Source organism: Silurus meridionalis, chromosome 2, assembly GCF_014805685.1.
Source record: "Silurus meridionalis isolate SWU-2019-XX chromosome 2, ASM1480568v1, whole genome shotgun sequence".
Classification (NCBI taxonomy): domain Eukaryota; kingdom Metazoa; phylum Chordata; class Actinopteri; order Siluriformes; family Siluridae; genus Silurus; species Silurus meridionalis.
Genome location: NC_060885.1, coordinates 22,495,764 through 22,520,503, shown reverse-complemented (window position 1 = coordinate 22,520,503; position 24,740 = coordinate 22,495,764). Strand labels below are relative to the sequence as shown.

At 38.5% G+C, this 24,740-nt stretch overlaps 2 protein-coding genes across 5 annotated transcripts in view; one reads left to right on the top strand and one right to left on the bottom strand.

Moving 5' to 3' along the window:
• camkmt (calmodulin-lysine N-methyltransferase) overlaps nucleotides 1–9,175 on the bottom strand; it is a 101,286-nt gene extending 92,111 nt beyond the window's left edge. The window contains exons 1-3 of the mRNA XM_046864988.1: nucleotides 8,861–9,175; nucleotides 8,499–8,677; nucleotides 8,344–8,408 (exon numbers count right to left, since the gene is read on the bottom strand). Of these exons, the coding sequence (XP_046720944.1) occupies nucleotides 8,344–8,408; nucleotides 8,499–8,677; nucleotides 8,861–9,004 (388 nt within the window). The 5' untranslated portion in view covers nucleotides 9,005–9,175. The remainder of the gene's footprint in view (nucleotides 1–8,343; nucleotides 8,409–8,498; nucleotides 8,678–8,860) is intronic.
• Nucleotides 9,176–9,329: 154 nt separating this feature from the next.
• prepl (prolyl endopeptidase like) lies at nucleotides 9,330–24,165 on the top strand. Of its 4 annotated transcripts, XM_046864967.1 has the most exons (14): nucleotides 9,330–9,585; nucleotides 9,676–9,783; nucleotides 9,878–9,944; nucleotides 11,354–11,566; nucleotides 12,521–12,647; nucleotides 14,159–14,375; nucleotides 15,134–15,325; nucleotides 15,621–15,827; nucleotides 17,167–17,342; nucleotides 17,460–17,676; nucleotides 18,189–18,338; nucleotides 18,413–18,539; nucleotides 21,804–21,886; nucleotides 24,059–24,165. In XM_046864967.1, the coding sequence occupies exons 1-14, from the start codon at nucleotides 9,472–9,474 to the stop codon at nucleotides 24,119–24,121; spliced, it is 2,061 nt and encodes a 686-aa protein (XP_046720923.1). In that variant the 5' UTR covers nucleotides 9,330–9,471; the 3' UTR covers nucleotides 24,122–24,165. The 4 variants fall into 4 exon arrangements, with proteins under 4 accessions (XP_046720923.1, XP_046720914.1, XP_046720906.1 ...); XM_046864958.1 differs by lacking the exon at nucleotides 24,059–24,165 and having other exon boundaries at nucleotides 9,884–9,944; nucleotides 21,804–22,194; XM_046864950.1 differs by lacking the exon at nucleotides 24,059–24,165 and having other exon boundaries at nucleotides 21,804–22,194.
• The last annotated feature ends 575 nt before the right edge of the window (nucleotides 24,166–24,740 follow it).

The following is a 24,740-nucleotide window of genomic DNA, read 5'->3' as shown; positions in this document are numbered from 1 at the left end:
TACACCACTGCTAACCATGACGGGTGCTAATTACTGCACAAAAACACACCGGGACCACAGAGATTTATTTATCTGTGCACCCAAAAGTGAGGCAGGAACTCACATAACATGTGCCAAACAACTAGCCAACACATATACACCTGCGCACACACACACACACACACACACACACACACACACACACACACACACACACACACACACACAGACACACATTCACCCCTCCCCAGTGTCAGGGTTTTGGAGTGCTGCCCAATTTCTAAGTAAGCGGTAGCCATTTACAAGCTTCGTTCTCCACCAAGACACTAATCAGATAAATGATCTATTTGTTTTAAAACATCATCAACTACATTAAGGCTGTGGGCAAACTTGTACGGTTGCCAAGCAGCTAGTTACCGGGGTGGCAGAGCCGGGGTAGGGGGGCGGCAGGGTTCGTCCACCAATAGAGTGGCACGGAGATACACTCTGATGGATGAGGCAACAAGAGACAAATTAACTGCAGAGTGTTAATCACTTATTTCTCTAATGGAAGCACAGAAAGGCGCATGCACACACGTGCACGCACAAACACAGGCCTCCAGGCACACACTTGCCCTTTAAAACCATTGTAGGACATCACTTCCCTGTCAATGTGCTAATCTAGTTTTCAATTAGGGTGATTCGAGGTTGACTTTCAATTTCACCTGAGGAAGCATTCGAAGTTCTTTTTTTTTTCCCCCAGCACCAATAACTGCACTGAGAATTAAAGAAAAGGTAGAAAAAGAGGGGTCAAACATGAACACCAAAGAGGTCAAAATCAATATAAAGGGTAAAATATTACAAAACTGTAACTGGACCATATGGAGAAAATACAGGGGCATTGTCATGCTTAAACAGCAACTGCATTCAAAGACATCCTATACAATTGTGAACCTCCAACTTTTGTGGAAACAGTTTGGGGTGGAACCACACGTTGCTTGAAAAGTCAGGTGTCCCAATATTTTTTTCCATATATTAAAGCAAAATTTTATTTTCGATGTAATATAAATCTTTTAGTTCCTACTTGTTCTGTATTCCCTAATACAGTATATAATATACAGATACATTTACTCTAAAACCTAGAGATTGCAAGAACCTTTATCTCAACAGGTCTTTGTGTAAGAGTGAGTCCAAAAAAGCAAAATAGTTTGTACTGTCTTGGTAAATGTAATAACATGCCCTTTCTCCTTATGAATCATAGTAACAATAGCAAGTTATGAGCATCTTCCCTTTTTCCCAGAAATCACAAAGCCCGCGATCCTATAGTCTTTTACCAACTTAAAAAAAAAACCTAAAATTTTAATTGCAGCTTTATCATAGACCGATAACATGCACTGAAATTGGAGACTCCTTCCCTAAAAATAAAATTGACATGATTAATGAGAAAACCTCTATATTAATAATTACACTCATTTTTAATTTGTTTATGTGGAGCATCTGCCATACAAGTTCCTGTGCTGTTACTTTAGAAATGATGACTCTCAATGGATAGATGGATGGACGGATCGATGGATGGATGGATGGATGAGTGTTTGATTGTTTGTATTGGCTCAGTGTTTAAAATGTTGGACTTATGACTGGAAGGTCGTCACCAACCCAGCATCAATACTGCTGCAACTGATTGGCCCTTGAGTGAGGCCCTTAACCTCCAACTGTTCAGTTGCATAAATGAGATAATTGTAAATCACTCTAAATAAAGACCATACATATAATAGATAGATAGATAGATAGATAGATAGATAGATAGATAGATAGATAGATAGATAGATAGATAGATAGATAGATAGACAGTCAGAGGGTATGCTTTAATTTTATAACCTTCAACATGTCCATTTCTTCATGCGGCAACATTTGACATTGTGACACAAATCCTTATGAAAGGTTAAAAAGGTTGGTTGAAATCCTCAAAAAAAGAGAAAATGGAGCAAAGCAGTAAAATTCAATAATAATCCAATTCGATGCCAATATCCCCCCTGCCCCCCACCTTCTCCTGCCCTTGCTCTGTCTCCCTCTAAGTCCTGACAAGAAGGGATCTTTGTGATAGAAGAAGAGTGTGACCTGGTTGTTAAAGTATATCTGTAATTACCAGGGTATTAGAGCCACACACAAAGCCTCTGTAAAGTCTCATTTTGTTATTTCATTTCCTTAAAAAAAAAAAAAAATACTCTCATCACTATTGTAGCTGTGCCATAGCTGGTAATTGTGATTCACCTTTTGTTCACCTTATAAAAAGACAGTGGACAAATCCTTTGTATAATATGCTCGCATTAACAGTAAAATTCACTGTAATATAAATGGTAGCTCTATGATTAAGGTTCTTCGCCACACACGCTGAAAGTTCAAATCTTAGTACTGCCTCAAAGCCTTGCTCTTAACCCTCAAATCCTCAACTATATGCTTGAGCTGGATTTATGCTGTAAATAGCAATGACCCTGCGCTTTTGCAATTCCAGAATGGCTGACGCATTTCAGCCACTCTGACTGCTTATGACTAAACTAAGGTTCATTACATTTGGACCATGAACACTATGGACACAATGCAGTTTGTATGTGTGTTTGTGTGTGTGTGTGTGTGTGTGTGTGTGTGTGTGTGTGTGTGTGTGTTACTTGATAAGCTGTACAGGATGAGAATGCCCATGCACCGTTAACAGAAGAGTCAGACGGTCAGACTCACATAGCTTAAAACATTAGGGATCGAAATGTGCTTAACTGTACAAATAAAAGAAAAACAAGAACCAAGTATGAGGCAAGTGGTGAAACCATGAGCCACACAAATGCCTTCATATGCCTCTAAAGCAAAAAAAAAATAGTTACAAACTGTACCAATGCTCTTTTGCCAATTATTTACCTTTTTTTAAGTAATATCATGATGTGGAAATGTTTTTTAACAACAGCGACTGGCAACCCAGGTAGAACTGTTGAGGAAATGGTTTGGTTCCCATTACAAAAACATTGTACAAAAAACCAACTGTTTGCTAGAAACTGGGAAGGAAGTATGTCTTTTGACTATAATCACAATGCCTAAGACTGACAGAGGCCCAATCCAATCCAAAGCTGATCCAATACCTGTTTAAAGAATTTGAAGATTACAAAAAGGAATGTGTACACACACACACACACACACACACACACACACACACACACACACACACACACACAACCCCCTGGCTATAATAGCTGCTTGTATATAGTCTGAACATATACTATACCTTTTTAAAAGTCCCAATGACTAAGTAATAAGCTCCTGAATACACCATGAATTGCCCATATTAAGGTTCATATTGTTTTCTTTCTTTTTGTCTTTACTGACAAAATAAGGCTGACTAAAAAAATATTATTCCAAATTGATACAAATCAAATTGATACGATTCGAGATGGGAGGAGAGTGGCTCAACAGATTAGACCTTAGTAGTGATTCGCATCGGCGCATCGGCATAAAAGTTAACGATGTGGTGAAGGGCTGTTGCTATCGATTATTTCAGTTATCAAATACGCTAACGATTATTCCAACAATTAATTGAGCAATCGGATAAGTACCTTTTTTTTATTAAAAAGACATTTTATTGCTGAAAATGCACACAAAATATCTGTAAAAACCAAATCCAGTGCATTTAATTGCCGTATTACATCAAATGCAAATGGAAATGTATACATAAAAAAAAAAACATAAAAATAGAAAATACATTTCGGATTACTCTAAAAAAGTAAACGCACCGTGTTTTCGTTATGTTTTAGTTTGAAATGATGGCAAACTTTCTGTCGATTTCCTTGTCTCATTCCTTTTTTCTTGCAATTCATCATCGAGTTTATTTCTCATAATTCTGATTTAATTCCTCACCAATGTGACTTTTTTCCTCCATTCTTCTTATTTCTTCTTGCATCCACCGGTAACTATGTTGTCGGTCTGAAGTTTGAAGCTGTTGGTGTATGAACGCTGCTCCTCTGCTTCATCTGTCTTGTTCTGTCTCCTCCAGAGCTGATTGTTAGACAGAGTTCTCTACAGGGATCGGAGGCTTAGTTTGATACCATGCGATTCTATTGCTTGTAGCCCATTTTCATTTACAATATGTACAGTTCCGAGTAATAAAATCAGAATTGCAAGAAAATAAGTCACTGTTTGCAAGAAATAAAGTTGGAATTAAACTTTTTTTAATGTGGCTGAAACAGACTTCCATATAAATCTTCTCCTCACCCATCACTGTTTTCTCCATTTTTTCATTCTGCAGCGTCTGCAATCCAGAGCGCTTCAGAGTTTAGCGGATGGTGCGTCAGTAATAATGGTCCACGGGGAAACACAATGCTCCGTGTGTAGTTAAATGGACTAAAAGAAGCAGATGCTTTTTTTTATATTCAAATTACTCAAGAAATCGTTTTAGCCCTAATGCGATTCATGGATTTTAAAAAGTGTGCATCGGATTCAAGTTGGCATTTGTTGGCATCGTTTTGAACATATGTGCATCTCTAAAAACGATTCATTTATATGTAGGGAGAGAAATTTAAGATTATAAATAATGTACTATGACTTTAAATAAGATCTGGAGATAATACCGTGAGGATTACAGTGATTCGGAATCGCGGAAAGAAGAGTCTGCACGGGAGTTGTGAGAATGTAGAGAGAGAGAGATCAGATGCGCGGTTTAATCCGCTGTGGCTAATTTATGAGTTTCACCTCCCCGTTTTAATAAATCAAGTGTTGTGATCTCCCAAGCTCCTTGTCAGTGTCTTAACTGCAGTGGTAATTAACCGATCAACGTATAACAGCACACATTACATATATATTATTTGTAGTAGATCTGCTATACTTTTACTATTTAGAAAGTGACCAATAATTTGTGAACGATATTTGATATGTAGATCGATTTCTTCTCGTTAAACTGTTTTTCAAGCATGTTCTCTCAGCACCGCTTCTGCTACATGAATATGACGTATCACAACACAACAGAGACCGAGGCGTGTCCTGAGAGTCATATAGAATACAGATTAACATGGCAGAGGTAGAGCTGCATCTTCCTGGAGACAGAACAGGAAAAGAACCTCTGGTTCTAACCCTAACCCTAGAAGTCAGAAGGAACTTAAATAAATTGATGATTTCTTGTCTGTCTGAACCAAAGACAAAACCAAAAGCATTTCAGAATACACTCGCTAAGAATAACTAGCTTAAATCATCTTTCAAGAAAGTTCTTCAACCAGTAGATTATAGTTGCTAATTATAGTTGATGTAGTAGAATCTTCAGTCCTGCAATAAGACAATGATAGTTGTGATGCTAAAAAGTGTGGTATTATAAGTAATTATATTATAAGTAATAATTATAAGTAGACTAGCAGATGAAGATCTACTAATAATCGCAAATTGCTATGAATATTTTCCTCCCTGAGCACACTGTCAGAATAAAAGAACTGTAGGTACTGTACAGGTGTGTCGTTGTTCCCAAATGTACACTGTTAATTTATTCTCAGTGGTACAACAGTGGTCTTTAAGGACCAATTATTTACCTCAAAAGCGCTTTGCAGCTTTTTTGAGCATGTGAAGCTACACAGTATTTCACCAAATCAGTTGGGTATAGAATATTTTAATTAAATTAAATAGCCATGTTCGAAACCACCTAGATTCCTGGTTCCTGGAATAAAAATTAGCATCTCTGGAGTGTGACGTTTGTATGAACTGATGCTGAAGTGAAGGTGATACAATCTGCAGAGCACGAACATGAACAGATCCATATCTCTATCTCGCAGTGATGGCCCTGGAGTGGCTTATGAAGGGGGGAAGGTGGACCTTCGACACGTTTGAAGAGACGGCTTGCTCTAATTGATGCCTCCTTGTCTCCTCCAACTTATGTCCTTCAGCCTTTGACCCGGAAATCGATCAATGTCAACCATGTTTAAGCACGCATGTTCTAAATGCACTGGAAAGGAAACAGGAAGCTTGTTGCGTGAGAAGATGTGGGTGTAGTGCTTACAATATGGCATATATTCTCCGGTTCTCCTGAAAAAACTAATTCCAATAAATAATGATACGGAATATAGCATTGGTATTTAAATGAGTGATGTACTTTTTTCCCCCCCAATCAACCATGTATAGTAATCACACATCTGTCAATAATGATATTAGTTTTAGAGAATATAATATAATATATAAAAATATAATTATAAGCTTATAATTAAGGATTGAGAGTAAAAGATGGTAGTGAATACATTATCATGATGATATTGTCACCCAACAAAATTTGCACTTTAGCTTTTTACTACTGTTCGTGCTGTTCAGTACCTCGCACAAGATATAGCCCACATAGCCCACTATGCAACTTCTGGTCATGTGACCTGCTTCAGAACACTTCACTGGAGAGTCCCGTTAAAACCTCGAAAAGAAGGGCCTCAAACACAGCATGCTCTGACCCCCTGCCATGACCCAGACAGACACTGAGGTTGGGGCAGTCAGAGTAATCAGAGTAATTAGAAAAGTATTCAAGCACAGCAAACACAGCACAGGCTACACTTTTTTGTGCTTCATAATACATACAGATTATGTATTGGCCTGATTTTATCAAACACAAGAAATTAAGGAGGTGCCAAATTTGCCATCTATGGTACATCCATACATCTAAGAAAAAAGCTCAGACCTCAAGAGCTTCCCCATAGGTCCATGTCCTGATAAAGACCTATTGCGCACCCCCCAGAACCCTTCTGTAAACAAGAACACGTAAAGCAACAGCACCTCCCAATCCTGATCACACATATATTTGTACAGCATATCCAACATCCAGTCCGTCACAGGAGACTGAGGCTTCAGAGGTTAGTCATGTCTTTAGGCAGGAATTTGGGATGAAGGATAGGCAATAGATGTTCATCCCCCTTCTTTGCTGACAATACATGAGACCAGCTGAGCCAAGAAGAACACGGGGGAGATGTTTGGACCTACCAAGGCGTGAGATCAATTAGGAGTGGCTGAGAGGACCGTTGAAAGAAATAGGGGTGACCCTGACTCACAGAGAGGCAGAGGGCTAAAAAAGAGGGGTGATGCTGCCAGTGCTTATTAATCCATCAGGAGAACAAGACTGTTTAAAAGACAGCAAATGGGATTCAAAGAACTAACAAAACAGGAGCATCTTTCTTTTAACAAAACGTATCATATGTTCAGTCATATATGTGTAAAGCAAAAAAATATATAAATTGAGAAGAGAGAAACTAATAGAAAGTCAGAGCCAAAAAGAGAGGACTAAGCCTGTCTCATCAACCCTTTGAATTTCCAAGAATAACATAAAAACCAACGGTAGTTGTGTATGATAATGCTTTAAATCCAACTTATTTAAGGAGCATTTAAATTTTCCCCAAAACTTACAATACGTCTACACTTATGAGACTAAAGCTGAAATTAAACGATTATATTTGGATATAAAAAACAACAAAAAAGTTGCTCATTCAAATCCAATGTGTTAAGCATTATAACGCTGGTAATAAGACTACACAGAGATTCTGCACATATCCTTAGTAATATGGATGCCACAGATGGTTCAAATATCCTGCTTGACTTAACGTCTAATTGACGGTTTTGCTAAAGCCAGCATCGCATTCTGCTCTTATTCCCACCTCGCTGACGGAGTCATTTAGATGTCTCTAATTGCACAATTGTGCCTGCCAGTGGCTCCTTGGAGATCTGCAGTTTGAAGGAGAACTCAAAACCACCATTTGCTTGTTAACTAATCAAAAAAAACCATAAACTATTAACATTTTAATGCAGCACAATGCATCGCTGTACCAGAGTACAATGTTTACATCATTCTGTATAAATTTCTGTATAGATATATACATGTATACATTTTGGTAATGATTTATCTTTCGATGTCACAATTGCTTCTAAATATCAAATCTTCATTTCTATTACTCTATTTTTATTCTAACCTTTTTTTATTTAAATGTCTCTTTTTGTAAATATATGATAATAACAGTCTACAGTAGAAGTTGTTTGTTTAGGTGGTCTGTTTAGTAGGTGACAGAGCAATTCTACATATGTGAAACAAAAATTTTCCTGCTCACGATTCTAGAAATGGCTTCATAATATTACATGTATTTACTTATTTAAAATACGTTACAGCACAGTGAAATTCTTTCTTCGCATATCTCAGTGATGTTCAGAAGCTGGGGCCAGGGAATATGGTCAGCCATGATACAGCACCCTGAAGCACAGAGGGTTAAGGGCCTTGCTCAAGGGCCCAAAAGTGGCAGCTTGACTCAAACCCCAAACTTTCTGATCAGTAACCCAGAGCCATTGAACTACCACTTTCCCCTGCACATACAAAGATTTTATACAGCTATTGAGATGGTTACTCACAGACATTCCCGGTGTTGTCGAAGCTGTTGAGCACCTCCTCCATCTTGATTGGCCCTTGGCTGTCTCTGAACAATACACAGAGTGTATAAATGTGAGATTGTAAAGGATTCCGTAGAAGTGGTCTACGGTGGAATGTCCAGCCATGAAACACTAACCTGATTAAGGCACTGTATTGGGGAAAACAGGCACTTCTGTACTCAATCCACCTCCCATCAGATGGACCATCGCTCTCAAGAGAAGGAACCTCAGCCCTGGAGAACAGGTTGAAGGAGGAGAACCGGCGAACGGACACTGACTGAACATTGACATTGTCGAGTTGCTTCTGTCTCAATACCTGGGAAAAAAAAAGGAAAGATGGATTGATATTCAATAGATAGACCAAGACTTATACATGAACAATCAAAAAGCACTGAATGCAGTATACAGTATATTGATTCCATAAAGATGCACAGTGTATGCACAGTGTATTGTTGATCAAATATAGTTTTTATATTCTTTAGATAATAAAGTAGATCACCTGTCTGAGGATGGTCCACCTGGCGCGAGCTGCATCTGTGCCACAGTGTGAATCCGGAGCCTGGCGCTTGTTTACGTGCGTTTCCGGCGACCGAGCATCTTTGAATTTGTTCATTCCCGGGCTACCTGTTGGGTTTGACTCCATTTCTCACTTGAATAACCGATGGATATGACGTCTGTACAGCGTTCACTACTCGACTACGCAAATATGATCGCTTACAACTGCTTCGATTGTCTAAAAACAGACCGAACGACTTCTAAATTAACTGTCACAATTTGCCGGTTACCAAGGCGCCCTGTAGCCAGCTCATGAACACTACTACTTCCGCATACTTTTAGTCCGTCTGGCTGTGCAGCAAATACAATCGATTACCGAACTCATCGAGCGCTGATGGCCCCTTCTCGCAGATAATCTCACAGACTCGATATTGATTACTCGGGTCTGTTCAAAATGTCCCCGGACGCTGCATTTGAGTTTTCAAGAAGCACATGTCATATAGTGAATTCAAGATCTGACACATAAACATACACACGCACACACAGAGATTGGACTCTGACAGCAGATCACAAAGGCTGTGTGAAATCTCCTGAAGTGTAAGACTGCTTAGTAAAATGAGATCGTTTACCAGTATTGGTTATATGTTTTTGCGTGCAGTAACACGCAAAATAAACGTGTCCTTCTGCAAGAGACAATGCGTCCGAATGACAGCACGCGTTTACTCTGGGGTAAGAAATAATGCGACACGCCCCTCATTTTGTTTCATTATTATTACAAAAAAAATCCATGCATCTGGCTGCGATTTTTTTCCTGTCTAGGAAGCTGTAAAGGCTGATCTGAGGAACCTGAAGAGGCTACAGAGGCACTTTGAGAAAAAGCTGCGTTCAGTGTACGAGCAGTTTGCTGATGTGCCGGACAGCACTGTAGTGAGTGAATCAATTTTTTAGTGAATAAAAACATCATGGGATTTTGTCACTTAATTTCACTCCCATTAAGTGGCACTTAATCTTAATTCTCAAGTTCCAGGGACTCCATCATGTGTATTTTGTGGAGGAGCATGTGGTGTACAGAGCAGCACGTGAAGAAGGTAAACATTAAGGAGGTAAAATCAGAATCTTCCACATGATCTGTGGTGTTGATGCTTAGGAAACCATTTGGTATCGGAAGATATTGCAGTATTTGTTACGATGTAATATGATTATAATACCCTGGATTTGTAGTGTGTGATTGACATGTGCCTCATTTAGAATCTGGGATAAACCTCCATTCATTAGTAAGTAATGATGACAAGAGAAATAAAAAATGTAAGTAATCACCTTTACTAGCCTATTTTCACATAATCTTAAAATAAAAAGTTTTTTCGCATGCCAGTGCTGTGTCATTTGTCAATAATTTATTTCAAATTCAGAACATACAACATACATATGATTGTTGCCTTGGTTCATTCCATTCGCTGCCCTGTAAAATGGTGCATCGATCCAAATTGTCTGGTTGTTACACCAGACAATATACATATTACATATATATATAGTTTGAATTTTGTGGTCTGTAATTGATATCCTCATTCAGAATCTGGGATTAACCTCAGTTCATTTGCAAATGATGATGACAAGGGAAAGTTCAAATAGACATTTTTTTACACACCAGTCGTCCGTCATTTGTCTATACTTATTTATTTAAAATGTAAACTACTGTTCTTTAATCTACTATTCTTATAGTGCCTTGGTTTCATTCCAATTCCTTCATCCATCTTCCTTCATATATGTTCTTGAACTTTTAGATAGCTTTTTTATACAGTTCCTATTTTGTTGTCTGAGACTTGTGGTCATCCTCGTTCATAATTTAGGATAAACCTGTATTAATTTGCATACAAGGGAAAGTCCAATTTGAAGTAATTGTAAAAAGAAAAAAGAAAAAACACACCAGGGACATAAAGGACGTTTTGGAGACAAGGTGAGGGAGGTGAGATTGAGATGGTTTGGACATGTGCAGAGGAGAGACATGAGGTATATTGGTAGGAGAATGCTGAGGATGGAGCCACCAGGAAGGAGGAAAAGAGGAAGGCCAAGGAGGAGGTTTATGGATGTGGTGAGGGAAGACATGCCGGTAGTTGGTGTTAAAGAGGCAGATGTAGAGGACAGGGGAGTATGGAGACAGATGATCCGCTGTGGCGACCCCTAATGGGAAAAGCCGAAAGAAGTATAAGAATTTCCCATACCAGTGGTCTGACACTAGTCTATACTAATCTATTTAAAATCAAGTATAAACAATTGAATATATATTCCAATCACTGCCTTATAAACTGGTGCATCAATCCAAATGATCTGGGTGTTCGACTAAAGGTAATCCTTTTATTCATCTTGCTTCATGTACTTCATCAAACTTTATGGCGGCTTTTTTAAACCTTTGTGAATCACAGGCTCCCATCCTGTTTCATTACAAAAAAAAATGTTAATTTCCACTTAAGGTCAGAATTGTGTGTATGTTTTTCCTCAGATGAGACACATGCTGTGCCAGTGCTCGGTACTCATTTGGGACGTGATGTGGACGGATTTGTTCAAAGGGTCAGACTCTCTCCTTCTGAATCCATGCTGGCAGCTACACTGAAGAGCAGCCACAGCGAGGTGGCGAGATGCGTGTTAGTTCGATTAGAACCCTATACAGTTCCCCAGGAGCCTGTGCTTATCCTTGAGAACGTGTTCAGCTTTGGTAAGAACAAGAGACATTTACAGCTTTGCAGAATCCTAGACGTGTTTTGTAATCCTGATCGTCTGCACTGTACATGTGTTTTCTTAATTCACAACACAGCAGGGATACTTTACGAGAAGAATTGAAGAGTATGTCATTCACAACATGCAAACCTCCAAAAGTCAGTACACAAATGTCTTCAGTGAACTGGCTTTAAAGTGCAATAGATGAATATCAGAGAACAGCTTTTGTTTTATTGATGTTTACAGATGTGTAATTCTGAACAGTCTACTTGTGAGGGCAGACCACATGAGTATTAAAGTAAAATACACTTCATATTTGGGTGCAAGTCAATATTTTGTGTAAACAACATTGCAACTGCAGCTGCCCAGTACCAATCCTCAGGGTTTCTTTGCCATGAGGTGCCATGTTGAACATCCAGTGGTCAGTATGAGAGAATTGTAGTCAAAGCAGCAAATTTTAACTTCTTTAATACTAGATACACAAAGTGGTATGGTCCTGTCAAGCAGACAAAAACATGTACATGATGAATAGGACATGTGGCTTTGCATGGTTAAGTGACATACAGCTGTTATCACTTAGGGTGTATTCACCAAATCTGTACTGCTATACAAGCTGCACATTGACTACTCTAAAATATATCCAAACTTCATTTCTATAGTATTGTCCCTTGAGACCTTGAGAAGATTTACTCAAATGGTTGCTGAAATGTGCGGGGCTTTGGGTTCGGTACACACTTGAATTTTGTGTACCGTTACACCCCTATATACTGTGTGTGTGTGTGTGTGTTTATTTATATATATATATATATATATATATATATATATATATATATATATATATATATATATATAATTTGTAATGATAATAGTTTAAGTATCTTTTTAAAATGATATATTTTCATCCCTTTGCTTTTGTATGAGCGTGTATTTACAACTGTTTGGTCTCTTACAGAGTGGGCCACTGATGACGTATTGTACTACACCACTCAAGAAGGTCTCCAGTGCAGACATGTTTATCGACTACACCTTACAGCCACTGGAGCCAAAAGTACACTGGTTTATGAAGAGAAAGATCCAGAGTAAGAGTGTGTTTCTGAGCTGGGCTGGCAGCTTTGTTCATGTCCTGTGCTGCTTTACAAATACCTGTGCATAGCATCGTCTTCTGTTTTTGCTAAGATACAATAAGTATAATAGCATAGTATAGCAGTATTTCACGTTGTCATAACATACTTTGTATACGATTTTTATGTTGTTCACCCCTTGCTATTGCATTTTTCCGAATACAGCCTACATCAGCAGCTTCAGCAGTGCAGTCAGCTTTACTATTCCTCTCAGAAATCAATAATTACCCCCTATTCACTTCTACTGATTTTAGAAACCTCAGCAAATGTAATGGATCTAAAGCACATACTATTTACAGTAAGAGGCTGATATCGTATATAAGTAATATGATGCACAGTGCAGAATTACTTACCATAATATATTGTGTTACATTCTAGAAACATAATTTGCAATATCTAAGTTGTTGCTACAGTACAGCAGAAATATCTTTTAAGACTGTCCGGTGACATTAAACAAAATTTATATAAAAAGAAAAAATAGAAAAAAAAATGATATAAATTGTATGTAGCCTAAAGTATAAATTTGTGCAGTTATATGTGTCATTTGTGCAGTTGTATGTGAAATCTGTGCATTTATGTGCAACATTGAGCTGAGGTACAGAAGTTGCAGTAAAAAAGAGCTAATAATACAATACCTATTTATAAAAACAGGAAATGCTATATGTATTGACAGGCTATGTGCATTTTGTGCAAACAATTTTAAGGTCTGCGTGCATATGTTCATGTTTATCCACTGAAATCAGCTTTAAATATTCCTGCTGATTAAAAAAAACACCTCCACACACATAGAAATGATTATACTACAACCAACTTTTTAAGCAGTGTTTCCCCACATGGGACTTCCTTCACTCCAAACCCCAAATTGTTTTGGTGCGCTTTTTTATATGCCCCATTTCGTGGTTTATATCAATTTTGTGAACCACCCAAACTTGTGTGCTCTCCATTCAGGCTCAAGTTAGGGAGAGTGGGAGCTCAGTGGTTAAGCTGCCACTTTTGGGCCCTTGAGCAAGGCTCTTAACCCTCTGTGCTCCAGGGGTGCTGTATCATGGCTGACTCTGCACTCTGGGCATTTTTATTACATCCAGTTAAACAAGAAAAATATTACACAATTTCCCTAGAAAACCTAAGTATACTTTTTGATGATGCACATGTCTATGTAAATGAGACCAATAAAAATTACTTCCTTTGGTAAGGATCCATCTCTAACTTGTAAACATAAAAAAAAACTGTTTTACATTTTACACCAAACACAAGAAACAGTTTCCACCAAAACAAACACCTACCAACTGAACGGTGTACAGTATCTGACCGAATCTCTGACGCACAGAAACAAATCTTTGGTTGAGATCCAGAGACCAAAATAATTGGAAGCAACCACTGCAATTACACTATGGATACAGAGAACCGTTTTAATTGAGATGCAATATAAAGGTGAACTTTTCACATAGGAATAATGATCTGCTCTGCAGGTTCTTCGTGGAGATCATTCAGTCAAGAGACCAGAGGCTTATTACTGTAAACTGCAGCAGTAAGAGCAGCTCTGAGGTCTGGATGATCGACAGCAAGTCCCCGCTCTCACCCCCTAAACTAATACAGTCTAGGCAGCCCGGTTTGCTGTATCACGTAGAGCACTCCGATAACCAGCTGTACGTCCTCACCAACACTGGCCCAGGCCATGAGTATGAGGTGAGCGTCTTCCTTGTCGCATACCATTTCTCTACATTGAAGTAGTCATGTTCTAAACATTAGAATTGACAGCAACAGTTTTAAACACTTATTTGGGGAGGTGCTAGTTAAGTTCAAATCACAGCCACACCAAGCTGCCACTTCTGGGCCCCTGAGCAAGGCCCTTAACCCCATAGCTGTACAGTTGTATGAATAAGATAACTGTAAGTCCCTCTGGATAAGCGTGTCTGCCAAATGCCGTAAATGTATATTTAAATTTGCAACACACATTGTTCCTGAGAAACATTTTGAGCAAAGGTGAGATATTGTGACCCTGTGGGTTTTTTTAGTTTTTGTTTTAGAAAACGGATACTATACCAATCAAGGTTAAAATGAGCAAATGATCATTAATATAATGTCATAGAAAGTTGTAAACTAATAGTAAAAGAACAAAAATATCACCGGTTTGATGAAGAAAGCAATGGGACACAATAAATTGGCTGATAAAGTACCAACATATACATTACATATACATTTAATATACATAAATAGGTGCAGTATACCCAGGTGCGATATTTGCTTGTTATTTTAATTTGTTTTTACTTTTTTTATTCCTATTTTAAAATTTAAATGACACTATGTTTAAAGTTTAATGTCTTCTGTTGCTTTTTTGAGTTTTCAGAATAAGTTGTGTTGTAATTTAAACAAGCCTCAGGCTTGCTTTTCATGTGTGCATATTGTGTATGATTACTATTCTTTGTTTGTATTTTAATCTCAAGCTGCTAAGGACCCCTCTCTCCTCTCCAGCCATGTCCTATTGGGAGCCTGTGTTCAGCCCTGGAGCTGGAGCAGTCATTAAAGAAATGGAGATGTTACCAGACTACTGTGTGTTCACATTGAGGGGGCCTCAGGGTCGACTCCAAGTACAGACCTTTCCATTAAAATCTCCTAATGATGTGACCATTCACCATGTGAGCATAGTATTCAAAAGTTGTGCTCAATATAATGCTGGCATTGGGTAGAATATGTTTTATTTGAAGCCTGTTTAATAAATATTTATAAATGTCATTATGTGTCCTTTAATTTATCACTTCCATAGAAGACATTTAAACTCACTAGCTCTCTGAACTCAATTTGAAATAAATAGCCCAATTAAAAAAAAAAATTGTTTGTAAGTTTCTGCATTGTAATGTTCTAAATGTTCTCGCCATATCTCGTGTGATGAACTTTGTTTATTTTGTGTGATAATGTTTGTGATTAACATAGCTGCCGTCCTGGGCATGTGCTGTCGAGACAGAACGCTCTGACCCATTGAAGAGAAATTCATGCCACTTCCTCTTGTCCTCCCCGGTTCATCCCCCTGTCAGCTGTTGCTTCTCTCCTACGGATGAGCGACCCCTCTCGTACGAGGGACTGCTTCAACATGCCGCCCTCTCTGAGTGTCACACCACCCGCCTGCAGGCCATCAGCCAGGTCTTTTTTTAACTATCCTTCTGTACTAAAGTGTGACAAAGTTAAATCCTGGAGACTCACATTCAGCCAGGGTTTATTGCTTACGACCGAAGTTAAACATTGGTTAGAAAGATTTACAATTCTAACTATTTCCCAGCTCACAAGGGTCAATAAAGACATTCAATGTTTAATACCTATAGTTAAAGTATCTTTTTCCTGTAACCCTAAGATTTGCCTTTACTGGAAATAAGAGACTCAGAAGTGGTAGGTGGTAGTAGTTAAGGCATTGGACTTTAAATCCAAAGGTCATTAGTTCCAATCTCAGCCACACCAAGCTGCTACACCTGGGCCTCTGAGCAAGACCGTTAACTGCTCCATTGTATGAATGAGTGAAAGAATGTAAGTTGCAAATGTATGTACCGTATTTTCCGGACTATAAGACGCTACTTTTTTCTCACGCTTTGAACCCCGCGGCTTAAACAACGAAGCAGCTAATTTATGGATTTTTATGGGTTTTTCCCAGTTTCACAAACTTCAAGCCAAAAAACTGAACCCCATAACATTAGACCGATGAAATTGCCGAACAGGTTCAGGTGAACCAGTGAAATTCTTTATATTAAATCAGATGCGCTCCCACTGAATCGGGCCGCACCACATCATAAATATGGATGAGGTTCCTCTGAGGTTTGACCTGCTGCTCACTCGGACTGTCAACAGGAAATGTGAATCATTCATCACGCTGAAAACAACCGGGCATGAAAAAACACACTTCACCTGTGTTCTGAGCTGCACGGCATCGGGAGAAAAGCTTCACCGATGGTGATTTTTAAACGCACGACGATACCAAAAGAAACATTTCAGAGAGAAATCTTTGTGAAAGGAAGGAGGAAGACAGTGAACAATGACCATCTTGGTAGGCTACTGTTTAGATACAAGCCGTGTAACAGACACTGTCTTTCGTTAAAGCCTGTGTAAAGTTCATTAGTTTCAATGTAGACACCTGCGGCTTATAGACAGGTGAGGCGTATTTATGTTCAAAATACAAATCTTTTTCAAAATCAGTGGGTGCGGCTTATATTTGGGTGCGCTTAATAGTCCGGAAATTACGGTATTTAAATGTAAGAAGTAAAGATTCCTGACCAGGTCTTCTTGTCCTGATCTCACTTATGCTCTTGTGGTTAAATGAGCACAAATCCCCAAAGCTTTAAAATCTAGTAGAAATTCTTCTCAGATGAGTGGAGTCAATATAATGGTAATCGAGTACTAAATCTGGCATATGGTGTCAAAAAGCAGTTATGGATGTGATTGATATTGATCATTTTGTCAAAATAATGTAAGTAAATGTGAATTTATGTTTCAGGATGGGACTGCAGTGCCCTTGACACTTTTTCACACTAAACCATTGGCTGATTTGAGTGATGTTCCACTCTTACTTCATGTGTATGGTGCATACGGCGTAGACCTCAACATGGCCTTCAGTCCTGAGAAAAGACTGCTCCTGGAGGACAACTGGGCACTGGCCTACTGCCATGTCAGGTAGAAAATGATTACTTCACTCATGTTTCAGTCCTGTGCAATTGTGTAGTGTTAATAATATATTTTAATATTTAAATAATGTATGCTTTGTCGTGCACGGGGGGTGTAATTGAACAGGGGTGGCGGTGAGTGTGGTCTGGGATGGCACCGAGCAGGGTGTTTGCAGCAGAAGAAGAATGGGGTGGAGGATCTCACTGCTTGTATTCAGACTCTTTTCCAGTCAGGAGTGTCCCAGCCTGCCCTCACTGCCCTCACTGCACGTAGTGCCGGAGCTGTTTTAGCTGGCGCACTGTCCAACTGGCATCCTCACCTTCTCAGAGCCGTCCTCCTGCAGGTGAATCCTCCTCCGTGAAGCTGTAATACAGGCAATATCTAGCTTAAATCACACGTATGATAAAAAAATCTTTGCAGCATTTCTTCTCCGAGTTTTTGTATGGATTTCTGCTCCTGTGCAGAACATGTATGGACTTTGGGTCAAGTTTCACACTCATTGGAGGTTCTGTAGAGAATACAGAATGATGAGATTTTCCATAAATAATGATGCTATCAGATAATGACAAAATAAGGAACCTGAAAAGACAGCAGTCTCATGCTTTTTTAATATCGGAAGCATGCTGTACTTCTCATGACATTGTTTTCTAACTGGATTGATTTTAATATTGTACAAAGATATATATATATATATATATATATATATATATATATATATATATATATATATATATATATATATATATATATATATATAGTATATGGTGAATTCAGGAAAATGCTTTTTTGAGCATCCCTCTCCCCTGTGACATCAATATATAAGAATCACCTGGACTGTTTTTTCCCCCTATCCAGGCACCTTTTTTAGATGTTCTTGACACCATGAAGGACTCGTCCCTCCCATTAACAGTAGAGGAAAGAGGAGAGTGGGGTGATCCTCTTGCATATACATCAGACTGGGACAACATTGCCTCTTATTGTCCCTGTCATAATATTACTCCACAGGTAATTCTAAGTTTACCAGTGCCACTCTAAATGATTCATTATGGCTTACAGTTCTATTTTTTTATGTGCTCCAGTTTTATCCATCCATGCTGATCACTGCATACTCAGAGGACAACCGGGTGCCTTTGGCAGGTGTGTTAAAGTATGTGGAAAAACTCAAGAGGGCCATCCAGACCCATATTAGCAAACTCAGTGTTAAAGGTTAGTCAACATCTTTGGAAATGCTGGTGCTATATATGGTTCGAATTATTATTCTCTTCATTAGAGCCAGAAAATGTTAGCATGACGTGAAGTCAGCTAATAGATTTTCATTGAAATAAATTCATATAAATTAGTAGCTAAATGGCTATAATAAATGCCAGGTCAGTGATTTTACAAACATAGAAGTACTGTAGTATGTAAGGTAAGTTTTTTTTTTTTTTTTTTTTTTTTTTTACAGTACTATACTGTGTAAACTATACAGAATATGTGTATGTAGCAGTGAGCGAATGGACTAGAGCCGGTTCGTGAGTGAAGGGCAGAGCATAGGCTGTGAAACCGTTCAACAAAATTATAACAAATATTTTTAAAGTCATCGTGAAATCGAAAAATCGTAAGTCGAACTGTTAGCAAAAGGGGGACCAACACAATATTAAGCAGGTGGTTAGAATACATTATGGATCATATTATATTATATATATAATTATTATAATATGGATAATCCTGAACGGTATGTACTGTATATATGGCGTACAGCTTTGAATCTTGAGAGCTGTGAAGAACGTACTAAGTACATGTATTTTTTTCTTGGCCAGAGGTCAGGAATTATGAGTTAACGACTAAAAGCAGCGTTACGTTTCGGCAGTTGTCAATAAAATATCTTGTCAATCTCCGTGGCTGTCACTGCTCCCATCTCGCACTAGCATTTGGGTGTTCGGTGTGTTCTGTGCTTTTGGAGAGAACACTGAGAGGCTCTCTTTGTATTATAATTTCAAAACAGCGAGCAATAGCTCAAATGTAGCTTTTAGTAGCTTTTTTATCGTTTGAATACATATCATGTTTGTCAGATTCATGGCAAATCTCCAAGGTCACAAGCACATTTGCCTACTACTTGCCATGAGCTGGAATGTCCAGCTTCCTTTAAAGACCATGCACATGATGTGACTTGAATGCTTGAAGATATTTTTCCAGCATGTATAAAGAGCTTTCAAGAGTAAAGATATACTGCGTCTAAATGGCTGAATGGACACCGAAAGGAAGAGTAGACAGAGTGGAGTATGATGTAACTAAAGAGGTGGTTGCCAGTTCTTCTATCGCTCAGTTGGATTAGCCCAAGCTCGGTTGCTGTCTCTTCAGGAGAGAAAGTCTCACATCTGAAAACAGGCGATTTGTTGGAAACCTGTTCCATCACACAGAGGTCACCTTGTGTGTAAGCATTCTGTGCGAGATACAGTGTCAGCACATCCCAGTCCCGCCGAGTGCAAATCCCTTTCCTTCTCGGTGTCTGGTTAATTAACATGTGACCACACACACACACACATGCACGGATGAATGCTAAAAGAAAGTCTCCCTCTAATCTCTTGCTACCCTTCTTCAGGAGATAAAATGCTGATCACACACGCCAGCAGCTGGAGCGATTAGCATGTTTGAGAGATAGCATATCAGATCAGGAACAATACACCGGGCCGGGCCAAGGTCAGGAGGAGGCTTGTGAAAAATAGACCAAAGAGAGGCGGCCTGATAGGCGAAGTCACCCACAGTGACGCTCCTGATAACAGACAGCAGATGAAGGAGTTTTAAGGATTAAACTGTGATGTTTAAACGTCGCCGTACTTCAGAGTCAGATATAAAATGACAACATGCGAGTTGTTCAATGGTCTTTCAGCGTTCAGAGCGCACTGCCAGATAAGCTAGGTGGGAAGAAGTGCTCTCCCTGGTGCTCTCTTTTATGCTGGGGGTTTTTGGTCCAGTGGACAGAACATGATTGTAAAGCATAGATAGATCACTTAATTCATGGCAAAGAAAAATTCTAAGCATTTGATGTACTTTGGGATGGACACCCACGTACACGAGAGCTCTGTCCCTGTCATGTATAATGTATTTATGTAATGTAAATGTTGAATGTTGAATTTTACGTTTTTGGAAGCTTATGTCAGTCCAAAAAGTGCTGGTAGTTCAACTTTACACTTGCTTTATTATAGAATTATGTTAATGGATTTATTACATTTAAATTAATATTTTTGTTTATAAAAAAAAAAAAACAACCCACATTTCCACTGTAAAATTAAGCTAATCATCAGCAGATCTTTTTATTTTATTACAAATGTGGCGAAAACAATTCTAATTCTCAAATCCTCAGAGAGTTTCTTTGCCATGAGGTGGCATGTTGAACATCCAGTGGTCAGTATGAGAGAATTGAACTCAAAGCACCAAATTTGAACTGCTCTAATACACAAATATGTATAGTCGTGTCAAGCAGACAAAAACATGAACATTATGAATAGGACATGTGGCTTTGTGTGGTTACACAATGTACAGCTGTTATCACTTAGGGTGTACTCACTTTTGTTGTCAGTATTTTGAGAGTAATGGCTGTTATTTTTTTAGAGGACAGTAAATCTGTACTGATACACAATATGCACATTGACTACTCTAAAATATGTCCAGGTTTCATTTCTATAGTATTGTCACTGTAGAAGATATAATTAAATAGTTGCTGAAATGTGAGGAGTGTATTAAAATTAAAATAGAAACTTTCTTTATACATTTCAATAAACACTCAATTTTTTTTATTAATTGATAAGAGCATATTTGTATTAGCAAGTTATTGTTAGGCTTAGATTAGGTAGAACATTTACCTTACAAACAACCTGTGAATGACTTAAAAGCATAATGTATTCAATAGAGAGCTTTTCAGCATAAACCTGCCACTACTGCTGTCCAAGATGCTCTCATGGACAATTATTTGCCACCTTTTTCTTGAATATTGGTTATGGGGTGGGATATATTAGGCCGCAAATGACCAGCTAGTTCTTGAATTGAATGTGATGGAAGCTGGAAAAATGGGCAAGTAATAAGATCAGAACGACTTTAACAAGGACCAAATTGTGTTGGTTTTTAGTGTCTATTCATATGCAAATGTGCATACTTGACCCTTCTTGTGTTACCTTTAAAGAGTTGGGCATGTGGTGATGTTAAGCTCATGCAGTGGGCCTGATGCCCAGGTGAGACACTATGTGCCTGTGAGCTAAAGATAAAGAGGCTACTGTACTTTACTCTACTGCTCATACTTGTGCATTTAGTTACTGTCTTAACCTTTACAACATTGTGGCTGCTCTTTGATGAACTGCAATCTTGGCAGTTTAATCACAAAGTTACATTAATGGCATTTGATGTATATAATATTGCAGATCAGGTGGTATAGGCTTGTCATTATACAATTTATCTCTATGTGACATCATACATTTTCAAACTGTTCACGCTCAGGACATGTCCCGGCTGTCATTCTGGATCTTCAGCCAGGTGGAGATCACTTTGGTCCAGAGGATTATGACCAGTCCATGTGTGAGGTGCAGTATTCACTCATTTCTTCTCTTCCCAATGCCAGATCAGTTATTCTTTCATTTCCATTTCTTCTGCAGATTATAGATTTGAGGGTTGTATTTGCCTTATTTTTAATCATTTGACCTGAAATACCTGAAATCAGCTATAAACCGGTGTTTCTTTAACCACTTTTACCTGCATACAGTCATCTTTCTTTAAATAAACTACACTATATGGACAAATGTTTGTGGACACCTGACTATGTGCTTTCTGAACATCCCATTTCACATTTAGTCTTCATATGCTGTTATAATAACCTTCACTCTTCTGGGATGATGTTTTGCTACATTTTGGAGTATGCTTGTGGAGATTTGTGTTCATTCAGCATTAAGGGTTTTAGTAAAGTCAGGTACTGATATAGGTGAGGTGAGGAAGCCTGGGGTGCAGTCAGCATTCACATTCATGGCCTGCAATAGAGGTCAGAGCTCCATAGCAGGCTGCTCAAGCTCTTACACTGCAACCCATATAAACCATATGGTCATGGAGTTTGGTTTGTGCAGAGGTGCATTGTCGTGTTGGAGCATGTCCAAAGATATCTTATACAATTGTGTGCCTATTGTGGTAACATTTTGGGGATGAACCACAAATGGCTGGAAAGCCCAGTTGTCCTAATTCTTTTGTCCATAGAGTGAATATGATGAAGTTTGATCAATTATTTATTAAGTAATAGCCAAACTTGTATGTATTCAACACAACAGAGCTACACAACCTCTGCAATATGTCTCTATCAGTATTTTCTTTGGGGGGAAAAAAAGAGCTTAGGGTTTATCAGATTGAGAGAAAAATTTACATTGAACAATTTTGATGTCTTGTCTTTTCACTAAACAGGTCTGAACTTTGACTGGGCCAATTCTAACATATTCAGCTTCCTTGTTTTTGAATCTAATGTGCTTGTTATCGCACTATTGGAATGTGCACAACTCTCAAGTTTCTTAAAGGCAGCTGTTGTTCCAGGAATTTTTTTTTTTTTTGATTGATTGTTTTTTGCTTTCACCCATTTTTCCACGTCCTATTGATGAAAAGTGTTGCTTCCACCACCATGCTTCAATGCTTCTCAGGGTGATGAGCAGTTTCCACCAAACATACCACTTTATGTCTACTCTTCAACTCTTCTCTTTATCTTTATGACTATATCTTATGGTGTTGGAGTCATAGTGCATGGCCAGCCCAGCACCCTTGAAAAAGAGAGGGCTCTTGTGTAAGGGTGCAAGAGTGGTCGCTTGGTGATAAAGGGGCTTGACCTATCACTTCTCTTAACAGAAAAAGAAAGAAAGGTGCTTTATGCTTGTCACATATTTTACAACACTGCGTAATTCTTTTCTCAGCCTATCCCAGTGATGTTAGAAACCAAGGGATTAGAGTGAGAGTCAGCCATGTTACAGCGCCCCTGGAGCCCAGAGGGTTCAGGGGCCTTGCTCGGGCCCCAAGAGTGGCAGCTTGAGGATATCCGGGCTTGAACCCCCGACCTTCCGATCAGTAACCCAGAGCCTTAATCACTAAAATAACACTTCCCATGTCCTTCTTCACCCAGTCATGGACCTTTTTATTTATAAAAAATGTTATAATAGATTTAATGGTTCTCTGAGAGTTGGGATATTTGTTGTAACCTGAATATTAATTTTGTTTAGGTATGTTTCTACCAGTCTCTTGGGTCATCCTGGAACCAGTGTATTAATACTGAGATCATGTGACATTAAATATGTGACTGCAGATGACACCTGGTTTGAACCAGACCTACATGCTTTACAGCAATATGAAGGAAGGCCTTTCTTATATACAGTACAGTATGCAGAATATGGATCATTCTCAAAGGGTGAACACTTGTGCCAAGCCCGTTACTCTTGCTGCCAATTCACGTCGGATGTTGTAGAACAGTGTTCCAATAAAGCTGCAGAGTTCTTTTTTTCAGTAACTCATTACCTCTTATGTCATCATAGCCACGTGTTAAAGGCTTTGTTAGTTAATGTAAAGTTGTTTAGCAGTAAAACACTCGTGATGAAACAAGAATGAGCGGTTATAACAGGTTACAGATTCATGTCAAAACCTAATGTGATGTTAATGTTTTTTTTGTTGTTTTTTTAACTAATCTATTTCAGAAAAATAATTTTTAATCTCATGTGCTCTTTATTTGCTTACAGATTGCTCGACAGTTAGCTTTCCTCTACACAACACTAGGACTGAGCGTTTGTGGATCCAGATAGCAAATCGAAGATATCAGTCACAATAAAATCTGATATTATCTTGATACTATAAACTAATGTCATTGTGAAGAAATTACACTAATGGACAAAAGTATTTGGACACCTTTTCTAGATATATGTGGTTTTTCCCCAAACTTATACCACAAAGTTGGAGGCACAAACTTATTATGGGATGTCTTTGCATGCAGTTCACTTCAAATAGGAACTGAAACCTGCTCAGGCATGACAAAGCCCCTGTCCACATGCCAGCTCCATTAAGATATTCTTTACGAGTTGCAGTAGAGGATCTTGAAAGGCCTGCAATAGAACTCTAACCTCAACACCTTTGGGATGAATGTGAATGCTGGCTGCACCCCAGGCCTCCTCACCTCACCTACATCAGTACCTGACTTCACACTTGTAGATGAATGAACACAAATGTCCACATGCACACTCCAAAATCTAGTGGAACATCTTCCCAGAAGAGTGGAGGTTATTATAAAAGCAAATGAGAATTAAAAATTAAATGGGGGAAAAAAAAAAAACATGAATCTTATAGTCAATATCCACAAACCTTTGTTCATACATTGTATGTGAATTATTTTACCTAATGCATTTATAGTAAATAAATTTGCATTTT